This window comes from Ascaphus truei, chromosome 2 (assembly GCF_040206685.1).
Source record: "Ascaphus truei isolate aAscTru1 chromosome 2, aAscTru1.hap1, whole genome shotgun sequence".
Taxonomy (NCBI): Eukaryota; Metazoa; Chordata; class Amphibia; order Anura; family Ascaphidae; genus Ascaphus; species Ascaphus truei.
Genome location: NC_134484.1, coordinates 209,433,175 through 209,445,762, shown reverse-complemented (window position 1 = coordinate 209,445,762; position 12,588 = coordinate 209,433,175). Strand labels below are relative to the sequence as shown.

At 44.7% G+C, this 12,588-nt stretch overlaps 1 protein-coding gene across 3 annotated transcripts in view; it reads left to right on the top strand.

The window, feature by feature from the left end:
• LOC142487138 (cadherin-6-like) overlaps positions 1-12,588 on the top strand; it is a 431,390-nt gene that overhangs the window by 250,857 nt on the left and 167,945 nt on the right. For all 3 annotated transcript variants that reach the window (XM_075585907.1, XM_075585904.1, XM_075585905.1), the window contains one exon: positions 8,906-9,200. In XM_075585907.1, coding sequence (XP_075442022.1) covers positions 8,906-9,200 — 295 coding nt within the window. The remainder of the gene's footprint in view (positions 1-8,905; positions 9,201-12,588) is intronic.

The following is a 12,588-nucleotide window of genomic DNA, read 5'->3' as shown; positions in this document are numbered from 1 at the left end:
TATACACATAAAGGAAGCGCAAAAGAGAAAAGAACCATCATTCAATCTTCCAAAGCTTTATAAATTGAATCAAAATAACAATATCACATAAAATACATGAATAAAAAAGATCACATAGTATCTGTAAACCCACACAGTCTATGTACAATGGTAAATTTTCAATTCAAACCCACAGAACTACAAATAGGTAAGTAGAGGGTGCAGAGGATTATATTACTGCTTACATATGAAGGAGAACACCCCTAGTGCTAGACTGCTGGGTGTCCGCAGCAGGCTGGGCTTCTGTCGTCACTTTCGCTCCCCGCTGCGTGATGATGTCACATCTACGCATTTCGTGTCATATGACGCTTCTTCAGGAGTTATGTACTACTTGCTCCCATGGTTGCTTTTTATAGCAAGACCGACATTTCCTCACTGAGCCCACCCGCTGTCCAGGCTCCACAGAGTCGGGGTTTGGGCAAATGGTTTATGGCAAATGGATAGCCCTGTGTTAGCCCAGGATGGAGGAACTCAAGTATAACTGCAGTACCCTGCCTGTTCTAACACCTAGTCATCCCTGAGGTTTTCAAGTCCAGACTCTGTACAGACCCATAGGCACAAAGCTTTGTAGCCACCTGGTCCCTCGGAATCCTAACTCCTAAATCCCACAGTTCATTCACAGGTTATCAGTACATAAAACTATTAAACATAACTCTTTTTGGTAGGAGTTTGCCAGGAGCATTGTGCTTTGATATATCCGAGAATCTCACTTGATTCCCGGATACATCTTTTGGGGTATCCCATAACTTTGGACCCCCGATACATACTGTAGCCACATTCTGTAAAGACTTTCTCTGGCAAATCCACCCTGAAATGTACAGCCTAGAAATCTCCTGGTCCTAGCACCCCGAGAAGGGCAAAGCACAGTCACAGCAATGCATTTCCGACATCTAGGTCCAAGAGTTGACACTCTAGTACGTTAACACATGGATCAGGGGTACCCAAGTGGGCTTAACCTTTATTAGTGAGCCTGGGTACCCCTTCACCATCACAAGGATCTCCGGAGGAAAGAGAGCGTTGGCATCAGGAACTTTATGCCGATTTGAGTTCCAGGACATTTTGGGCTAAATCCCGGTCAACCAGGCTTTTGTTTTACGTCCAATTCAACTATGAAAGTTTAGTTTTGTAGCCCAGACACCCAGTAAGTGTGTCTTTCTTATGCATTTTGTGTTCCTCTGTGTGTTTGCCTATTTTAAGTGAATAAACCATAATTTATTTAATTATCTCGTTGTTATCAATTAATGATCCTGGTAAAAAGGTGTAAACTGCCTGGTCTCCCATGATGTGACAGGCTTATTTACTGGTGGCAGAGGTGGGTCATTGAGCTCTGTTTTAAAATCCTGCGGGGTCTTCTAACATAGAGAGAAACTCGTAGATTGTGAGCTCTCAAAACAAGTAGTGACTTACACACGTTACACAAAAGCTAAGAAAGCACAGATTCTCTTTGTCACTTAGTTTAGTGCCACCAGGCAAAAATGGACAGATGGTCGTTCCTCAGGTGGATCATCACAGCTTTAGCAAATTTGTGGATGCATGGACAAAATTGATGGGTATCTGAAGATTTTTAAAATTCAGTGTCTACGGTATCGGGTGCAAGAATGGGACTGGGTTTTGTGGTTGTTGCCGCTATAGAACGGGGCTGTCCTGGAGACCCTCCAGGCCATTCCAGCCATGGACAGTAACGACTACCAGCACGTAAAAGCTTTGATTTTAACACAGTATGCCCTTACACTATAGGTTTACCGTGGCATGTTTATGATGGAGGAGAAGCGCCACTGGGAATCCTACATGCGATTTGCCTCAAGCATGCTATTGCATGGGACTCAGTGGGTGGAGGGATGTAAAGCCACCAAGTATCACAGTCTGTGTGACTTGATGTATGTTCAGGGAACAATTTATGCAGCAGTGTCCACCGGATTTGAGACTGGTTCTTTGACCACAAACCAAAGACTTGCCTGGATGCTGCTAACATGGATGATGAGTTAATCACCAGACGGGCACTATCCCACAAGAAGGGGTCTGCCCAGGAAGCAGACAATCCGGCTTGGCGACCAAAAGCACTCCCCAGTGGAAAAACAAAATGGCTGCAGAAGGTGCACCCAAGCCTGCAGAGTTTAAACACAGAGGAGGTGCTATCAGTGTAACAAGACTGGTCACCTAAAACCAAACTGTCCGGACCAGCCAAAGTCCGGAACTTCCCAACAGGGGCAACTTCTCCAGCTGCGAGGCCAGTCGCCAGCGTGCTAGTGGCACACACAGAGGAGTAGAGTGCAGCCGTCCAGCCAGCCCACAAAGTGAATTCGATGGTGGAATCTACACCGGCGGTTAATTAAACAGCCATGGCGATGGGGAGGCCATCAGATTGCACCAGCCAATGATGTCTGGCAAAAGCATTTGTGGCAAGTGACAACCTTGATAAAGTACACTTAGTACGAAACGCGTAGGTGCGTTTACCTGTCCGTTCCCTGTGTGGTTATCAGCATGCAATAAACCTAACACCATTTTTTCATTCTTGGAGTGGCCTGGCTGTTTCTTTTTCCTGATTGATACTCTCAGGATCCCCTGGCAGTGCGCCATCAACGCTCTCTACTCCTCTAGATCTTCACAAGATGGACCGCACGCCGCCAACGACACGAGTGCCCCCTTGGTAGTACAGGTAAAGAGCCATAGTGCCTTTTATTTATTCCTGCTTACCATGGTCATTGACCACTTATTCCTATAATACTGGTTGGGTTTGCAATACTGTAATCCAGTGAGGGTCTGGCTGACTCCACGTCTGTCCCACCAGTTATCAATCAACTTTATTGGGGGCACTCCATCGTTGTTAAGGTTAACCCATTGTGGACCTAAATAATACTGGATGTCCAACAAGGACTGGTCTCAATTGAGAGCATCACACCCATCCTGTTTCTATGTGATATGCAATCCAATGATGTCTGGCAAAAGCATTTGTGGCAAGTGACAATCGAAAATCTCCGAGCAGCCAGCTTGCTAGACTCCGGTGCCACTGTTACTCTGGTCCGACCTGATATGGTTAGACCTGAGGATCTGCTCCCAGGCACAAGGATGCTGGTGACCATGTCAGATGGAGGACCGCAGTCCATCCAGGTTCTAGATTGGGGTGCGGACGTGGCATGAGGGAGGTGGGGGTGTTGCCCAGGTTATATACTGAGGTGTTACTCGGTAACGACCAGGTGCATCTTACTTGTGTATTTACTGTGGAATTGGCTCCAGTTGCAGTGATTACCATGAGCTGGGCACTTGCCCAGGAGGATTTCACCATCACCCTGCATTTGGGACCAACGGTTCCAAGAGTCTCTGAGGAGACCAGGTAGATAAACCAGATGGAGTCGCGACCATGTACTGTATTGATTTACCTACCCCTTTACCTGTTCCCCTTGCACCTGACATAGAGACTAAGGGAGGGTGGCCAGAATTAGGGGCACAGTTTAGTGAAGCGGTGTGGTCTGATCCCAGCTTGCAGGGCATGAGACTTCCGGTGTCCAAGTCTGCCTTGGACAGTGGGTCAGAACGGTTCTTATGGCACCGTGTGATCTTCTATAGAGAGCAGGAATCTACCACTCCAGATAGAGTGTGGACTTGTAGGCGACAGTTAGTGGTACCGAGGAGTATAGGCAGCAGTTATTGCAGGAAGCCCACTCTGTACCACTAGCAGGGCATCAGGGGATCACTCGCACAAGATCCCGGATGTTGAAACATTACTACTGGCCGAGTGCATTAGTGGTAGTGGCAGAATTTTTTGCCGGTCCTGTGATGCCTGCCAGCGGGTAGGTAAGGCAGGTGATCATGTGAAGGCACCCCTGAACCCACTACTGGCAAAAGGGAAACCTTCACAGAGAGTAGCCATGAATATAGTGGGACCTCTTATTATCCCTAGTCGGTCTGACAAGCGTTACCTCCTCACGGTGGTTGCCTTTGCCCCCAAGTACCCTGAGGCTCTAGTGCTGGCCATCATTGACATGAGGGCAGTAGCCAAAGCATTGCTAGTCATTTTCCATAGAGTAGGATTCCTTAGTGAGATTCTGACTGATCAAGGGTCGCAATTCATGAGTGAATTGCTACAGTGTCTCTGGGATTCGTGCGGGATGACGCACCAGTGCACAACCCCTTGCCACCCCCAGATAAACGGTTTATGTGAAAGGTTCAGTGGGACCCTGAAGCAGATGCTTTGAGCTTTTATAGAGGCTGAAGGAAAAGATTGGGAGATTCATTTGCAGCTTTTTCTGTTTGTATACCGAGAAGTACCGCACAAATCTACTGGGTTCTCTTCCTTTGAGATGCTATATGGTCGCAGGATCTGGGAGGGAAGCTCAGACTAAGGAAAAGACTTGGTATGATCAAAAAATGTCTGTAGCAAAGAATTCATCCCTGGGCAGCAAGTGCTTGTTCTGAAGCCCACTCATCAGAACAAATTAATGGCTGCTTGGTCTGGACCGTACACAATACTCAGGAGGATGAATGAGTGAAACTTTGTTGTACAGTTAGATGGACAGGGAGAAATAGGACATACCATATTAATATGCTTAAGGAATATTTTACAAAGAATGTGGCATCAGTGATGGCTATCTGTAGCCCACCAAGGGGGGGACCCAGTGACCAATGCTCTGCCTGACCTCCTAGGGAAATCTAGACAGGGGGGCACAGTAGAGCAGGTTAAGATAGGGTCCCAGATCAGTGCATGGCAGAGAGTGCAGGCAAAGGCTATGCTAGAGCAGCATAGGGTCCTTTTCACAGATAAGCCTAGCAGGACACATATTTCTGACCATCCATTGGATACTGGGGATCAGAGACCTCTGCATAAGCATGCCTATCTGGTATCAGCAGAAGTGAAAGGCAGTATAGAGAGGGAGGTAGAAGAGAGGCTGGCCCTATGGGTAATTGTACATCTCAGAGCCCTAAGGTTTGTCCGGTAGTCCTGGTACCTAAGAAGGACGGAACCACTAGTTTCTGTGTGGACTACCAGCAGTTTAATGCTCAGGTGGTGTCGGATGCTTATCCCATGCCACAAATGTATGAGATCTTAGATGAGCTTGCGGGTGCAAAGTATCTGACAATCATGGATTTGTCTTGAGGGTATTGGCAAATCCCGCTGACCCAGGAGGCTTGGGAGAAGTCAGCATTTATCACTCCCAGTGGCATATATGAGTTTCTGGTTATGCCACTGGCTATTGCTCCCATCCTGGCTGCACCAGATTAAACCAAGAAGTTCCTTGTGTAGACCGATGTCTCCGACTATGGTATCAGTGCTGAACTCAGCCAGGGGGGGCGAGGAAGGGGGTGAAACTTCTATTGTGTACCGTGTAGGAAACTGCTTCCCAGGGAAGTGGCTTATGCCACAATTTAGAAAAATGACTGACCATCATTTGGGCTCTGAGGAAACTGCAGCCCTATTTGTATGGCAGGTCATTTATGGTGATCACAGATCTCAATTCTTTGAATAGGCTAGAAAGCGTGTTGGGGAGAATGGCTTGCTGCTTCTCTGGAGTCTTGCATTGCAGGAATTTGACTTTACTATTCAACACAAGAAAGGCAGCAAGTATGATAATGCTGAAGGACTCTCCTGATAGGACATCCGTGTGAGCCTAAAACCTCAAGAAGTGCCAGGCTTGAGGAGCCACCTGATGTGGTGACTCCCACAGAGCCTTCATCCTTAGGGGGGAGATGTGACGGTGAGGGGGTAACCACGCTCAATAATAAAGGTTAAGCTCATTTGGTTACCTCTGATCCATGTTTTGTATAACCACATTGTAAAATTATGCAACAATAAAGAATGTGTGTTTTTACCTTTCCTGGAGTGCCAGCAAGCAGAGATTGCTGGACTATGAGTTTCAAGGGGATTTTGTGGAGAAAGTGTTGTCAGAATGTCTGGTTAGTTGGGGTCCAGAGTTGCTAGATTCCCCAATAATGTACCCGAGAATCGTGCTTGATTCCCGGATACATATAGGCACATTGTCCTGGCAAAATTTCACCTTGAAAACTCTTGTGCGACTCAAAGCTAGGATTCCCTGTTTCAGAACAGACCCGAAAGGTAAATGGGGCATAGGGATGGGGGTCCCTGCAGCGGACAATGGGTCCCTATGTTAAGGGAGGTGTCATGGGAGACCAGGTTTATCAACACATTTATACCGGGATCATATGATTGAGCAAAACAAGGAGGTAAAATAAATTGTAATTTATTTCACGAAAAGACATACACACAATGTTCCACTAGTACAGTCATAATAGACTTACTGGGACGGGGGCAACCAAAATAATTTGTTTCCAGAACAAAATCTTGTAAAATAAAGTCTGTAGGAGTAATTTCCCAGGAGCGGGAATTACATGCAAAAGCCTTGGTCCATCTCAAATCTGCCGCTGCTGTAATGGCACTTGGAATCTTGATGAAACTTATGAAGCTTGATGAATGTTAGGTGAATCTGATTCCCAATGGGCTGCAGGAATTGTTATAGGGTTCAGAACCCTATACCTAACAAGTGCAGCCAATCTCTCTGTGGGAATAACTTTCCCACCTATCCCGGAGTTGCCAATACTTCAGAAACCTGGCAGGGGTGGCTTCCTATTCTGCTAAGGGCATGCGCCAACCTAGCACCTTTGCCTCTTAGCATATGGGACCCAACCCCTCTACCTGGTGACAGTAAGTCTGGGCTGGGCAACCATTTGACAGTGGCCCGGACTTCACATTAGGATGGGGGTACTTGTCTACCCCTCCCAACCCGACACCTCAGAGGCACTGACCTGTTTCAACTCTGGACATTTGCAGACATTGTGGCAACGGGATGCCTAAGACGGGATGGCCAGGCATACTACATTTATTATTGGCCTGGGTACCCCCTCACCATCACAGGGGGATACCCAGTTAATGCTCGGGTTACCCAGAACCCGGTAAATGGGTTCTGGGGCTGCTCCAACCATAGATATGGTTGTGTGGAGTTTCAAAAGTCTAAGTCTAGTTTATAGTGTGTGGGGAATATTGCTAGTAAGAAATAAAGTGCTGCTTTTTATTCTATTCCCCATAACCAGAAGAATTAAGAAAGTAAAGTGTATATTTTTGTTAACAGAGTGTTTTAGAATACATATATGCTTTGTGCACAGTATTTTGAGCTGAGACTTTGAGGTTCAATGTTTTGACAGGCAACGGGGCTACAAACTTGGTGCCAGTGTGTCTATCCAGACATCGGACATGAAAGCCATAGTGGATGCCAAAGGTGTGAAGAACATTTGGGCAGGAGGTTTTTAGGTCCAGCTTTTTGCGGCCAAGTTCTGAAAAAGGAACGTACTGTAGCAGTCGTGGCTAGGATTTTAAGCTGAATTTAGTTCCAGGACGTTTGGAACTAACTCCTGGTGAAGTTATTTCAGGACCTCCTGTGGAAAGAGAGTGGTGGCGTCAGGAACTTCATGCTGATTTAAGTTCCAGGACATTTTGGGCTAAGTCCTGGTCAACCAAATACTTTTGTTTTATTTCGAAGTCAACTAGGAAAGTCTGGTTTTGTAGCCCAGGCCCCCAGTTAGTGTGTCTTTCTTATGCATTTTTTGTTCCACTCTGTGTTTGCCTATTTAAAGTGAAGAAACTACAATTTATTTCATGATCTCGTTTTGCTCAATTTTTGATCCTGGTAAAAAGGTGTATACTGCCTGGTCTCCCATGGCAGGCTATTTTTAGAAATAACTGCTATGCTTCTCAGGGTTTAGAAGTGAGTAAGGGCAGCTTTCAGCAGGCACTAAATATCTTGCGTTATTAGCATAACGTTAACAGTAATGGAGGTCTGAGGATCTGTTCATTACCATATGATTTGCATATGAAGAAGCCTAAGGTCTGTTAAAATGTAAGGTTCTCTTATATTTAAGGAAAATGGCTGAACATCTTAGAGTTAAGCACCTTTCGAGATATATGCGTTACATATATGGATACGTTAAAATGAGATAATGTAATGTTAAAAATTAAAAACCTTCCGAGGATCTACTCCAACGTGCCTGAATATGAAGCAGAAATAAACCAAAACATTATTTCTGCCTCTGAATCAGGTCCCGCCTTTCCCACTGCTTCCAAAATTGAACCCCAGAATCCCTCTCCCTCCATCTCTCTATTTCCTCTGTTGCAGCTATAGATTTTACTGCAGACCAGAGGCTCCCTGTTTCTTGCTTGTATTCCTCATCAGACACAGGGGATTACACCTTCAGAGGGGGTGTGGCCATCAAGCAAGGGCTATATTCACATTTCAGATTTGCTTTTCAATTAAATGGTAACACATGAATAATCTATACTTTACATAAACAAGAATTCTTAATATATATTTACACTTTGTCTTATTTTATACCGAGGAGGAGTAAAATGCAGTTGGGAAGTTCTGATATAGCACAGTGAAATAAAGATATACAATATATTCTTTGAAGTCCCATCCCCACTTTCCATATATTGATTGTCTCTTTGCCTTAGACTTTATGAAATGACTGTTTCTGCTATTGTTGCAAAAAGGAGACAGTGCTTTAACAACTTTTATTTGCACACGAGCAGGGCAGTATCTGCTGAGGATTGATTGTGCAGAGAGAGATTGAATGGGGTGGGATAAAGAGAGACACAGTACATAGATTTTGTGACAGAGAGTATGATCTTTTGTACTTTATTATACAGAAAACAGATGGCATCAGCTGAAGGGCTCAACTTGCAGGAGAAACTGAGAGTGAAATATTTAATAGCGGTTTAACCCTTCCAATGTCTCAGAGGATGCAACCCAATGCATTGCAGTATAACCTAATAATGGGGAAATATTTATTTTAAACACATTGTCAAATAGTATTACTTTTAGGCAGTTTGTCCCACAATAACAAGATGTCCTTTTTATACCAGCTCCACTCAGACCAGGACAAAGGGGATGGATCATTAAAGTATATCCTCTCGGGAGATGGTGCCGGGGACTTATTTGTCATCAATGAAAATACCGGCGACATACAAGCTACAAAACGACTTGACAGAGAAGAGAAGCCAGTTTACATTTTGCGTGCACAAGCAGTGAACAAGAAAACAGGAATACCCGTTGAACCTGAATCTGAGTTTGTCATCAAGATTCATGACATCAATGATAACGAACCAACATTTACTAAAGATGTATATACTGCAACTGTTCCAGAAATGTCAGAAGTGGGTAAGTACTGGTGTGGTGATTTAAAAAAAATAATGTAAATATCTTTACTGTTCTCACATTAGGTGTCACATTAAAATGTCATTTTTATATTACTCCAGGACTATTATTTAAGAACATAGGGGAAGATTCATCCGGCAGTTTAGCGCATCTGAGTCAATGGGAATTAACGCTTTATCTGATGCTCTAACTCAGGGGTGCTCAACTCCTGGTTTTCAGGCCACCCCAGCTTCAGCACAAATGGCTCAATCAGGCCCTGCTTCAGCACAGGTGGCTCAATCAGAGGCTCAGTCAGAGCCACCTGTGCTGAAGCTGGGATATCCTGAAAACCTGACCTGTTGGGGGGGGGGGGGGGGGGCAGGGGGGCTGCAGTTCAGGACCCCTGCTGTAACTTGTACGGACGCTTGATAAATTTGCCCGTCGCATGTTGTGCTTCATTTGCACTGGAGGTGTTAATCATGGTATTAAGAGCTTGGGCTTATTTAGCTAATATTTACATGTTTCTTTTGACTGAGATTAAACAGACAAATCATATGAAAAATAGAAGCATGTTGGGATTCACATTGTGATCAAATGTATTGATAAGCAGCATCATTTTTAAATGTGCAGCGCCACAAAGAACTCTTCAGTTTTAATAAGGCGAAGTGACCAAGAAAATTATTCTCCATTTCAGTAGCTGTTTCATGAAAAAATGTATTGGGCCATATTTAGTAGTTCATACTGTAATCCCCCTTTAGTCCATTCTCTTCAGTCTTTCTCCTTACAGTTTAGCGTCTCTTAGTGAACATGCTGCAATGTGATTAAAGCAGCAAACATCCCATGGAAAGTTTTTTTTTTTTTACATAATTGGAACCAATGGGACACCAAGAGCTTAATTTTTAGAGCCAGAACCCTCCCCCCCCCCCCTCAGCTTCCGGAAGTAACACAATATACTCAACAGTGTCGCCTCCTGGGAATCTTGAAGGATCTGGGGACCAACAGGAAGTTGCTGCTTTATATTGGCCTGATAGTGGTGACCATATTGTAATTTTCATCAGGAGCACCAGCATTAAAGACGGTAGTTATCTGGGTGCTGAAAATAGTGCTGAAAGTAAGTCTGTCACAGAAGACCAGGTAATTACACCTTTTTTCCGGGATCATTCACTGAGGCAAACAAGATAGTAAAACAAAGTGTCATTTATTCCATAGAAACAGACGTACACACACTGGATTACAAAATACAGAAGAAAACACACTTACTGGGGGTAGGGGCTAAAAAAAACTAGATTTTCCTAGGTAAAATTGAAGAGTAAACAAAGTCTTTATGTTGACCGGGACTTGGCCCGAAATGTCTTGGGACTCAAATCGGCATGGTGTTCCTGACGCCACCGCACTCTTTCATCCGGAGATGCTGAAATCCCTTTACCGAGAGTTACAGATGCAGCAGCCGTTATTCGAACGAATCTCGAAATGGATTTCAAAATGTGTCCGTGATCCACACTAGTTTTGCCGGGGCAGACATAATGGCCCATTGGATTAACACAGCAGGGGTCTCTGCTATGTGAGTCCTACTGGGGTCTGCCTGTCTGTAATAGACGCGCAGTAAGAGATAGACTGAATCAGTCACTCTAACTGTGCCCTCTCACAGGCAATCGCGGGGGGTTTATTTAATTTTAAACATTACAGTAATGTAGCACGGGGTCTCCAGAGCTGAACTGCATTGATTTCAGGTCCGGGGACCCCCTACATTCCGAGATACAGGCCCCATTATGGGGTGCCGGTATCCCCGCCATGTTAAAATCCTGTGGGTTACGTGACCTAGGGATATAAACGAAGCAGAGCGATACCGGCACTCCATAATGGGGTCTGTATCTTGGGAAGTAGGGGGTCTTCGAGGCTGGAATCAACTATGTTCAGCTTAGGAGACCCCCTGCTACACTCTTATCAAGCCCCCCCCCAATAAAAAAAAATGTTACCTTAGCTGATAGCTACTTAGGAGACCCCCTGCTACACTCTTATCAAACATCCCCCCCCCCCCACAATAAAAAAACCATTACCTTAGCGGATAGCTGCTAAGGTAATGAAGCTGCTTACATTTTATTTATAGTGTGCGTGAGCAGGGGGTCTCATGAGCTGAATAAAGTTGATTTTAGCCTCGGGAACCCCCTACTTCCAGAGTCACAGTATGGGGTGCTGTATCCTTGTCATGTTAAAATTCATGTGGGATCTAAACAAAACAGAGGGATACCAGTACCCCATACCGAGCTTCTATCTCGGGAAGTAGGGGGTCCCCGAGACTGAAATCAACTTTGTTCAGCTCAAGAGACCCCTGCTCACGCACACTATAAATAAAAATAAAATGTAAGCAGCTTCATTACCTTAGCGGCTAATCACTAAGGCAATGAAGGGATTAAAGCAAACTACCAGGTTTATTGGGGGCAGAGGGGGTGAGTGAAGGGGGTAATAGCCCCAGGATGGTTGGTTAAGCCTCTTGGGTGGGCATTGGGAGGGTAGTAACCTCCATGGTAATGAAAGGGTTAACCACTCCCTATACACACTGAGACCTGACCACCCACTCTGTGGCAACTACCCCCTTCACTCAATCCTTCCACCCACAATAAACATTAAAATACCTACTACCTACTGTACCAATACACAACCCACCCCCTGTAGCCCCAACAACCCCCCAAACATATACAGTACAGTAATGGCCAAAATTGCTATTATTCAGATATGGATAATAGTGAATTTACCCATTTAAAATAAAACATACTGTTAATCAGCAGCATAAAGTAAATTAAACTGGCACTTACCCCTGCCAGGGTGAAGGATGTCCTCATCCTCATGACCGTCCTTGTCCTCCGTGGGCATCAACAGCAACAGCACAATAAAAAAAATGGACTGACATGGTGGCAATCCCATGCCCGGGGGGCATGAGCTGCCACTATGCCAGGCAACAACATGTATCCTGCCAATCTTCAAAAGAAGCCTTTAATTAAAAAAAAAACACATAAATTTTTTATAATAAAATGCCACACCAAAAAATTGGCTGGCATGGTGCATGGTGGTAATCCCATGTCCAGTGGGCATGAGCTGCCACTATGCTGGGCAACAACATGTATCCTGCCAATCTTAAAAATAAGCCTCTAATAAAAAAACACATTCAATTTTAATGTTAAAATGCCACACCAAAAAATTGACTGGCATGGTGGCTTTCCCATGCCCAGTGGGCATGAGCTGCCACTATGTCATGCAATGGGGAACCTGCAAAAATAAAAACATGCATAAAATAAAACCACATTGCAATTACATGAAAAAAAGGCCCAAAACAACCCATTGCAATGGGGAACCTAAAAAAAAATCCATCTTTTTTTTACTGTTTGATGTCTTTACCCTCCGAACCCGACTCCAA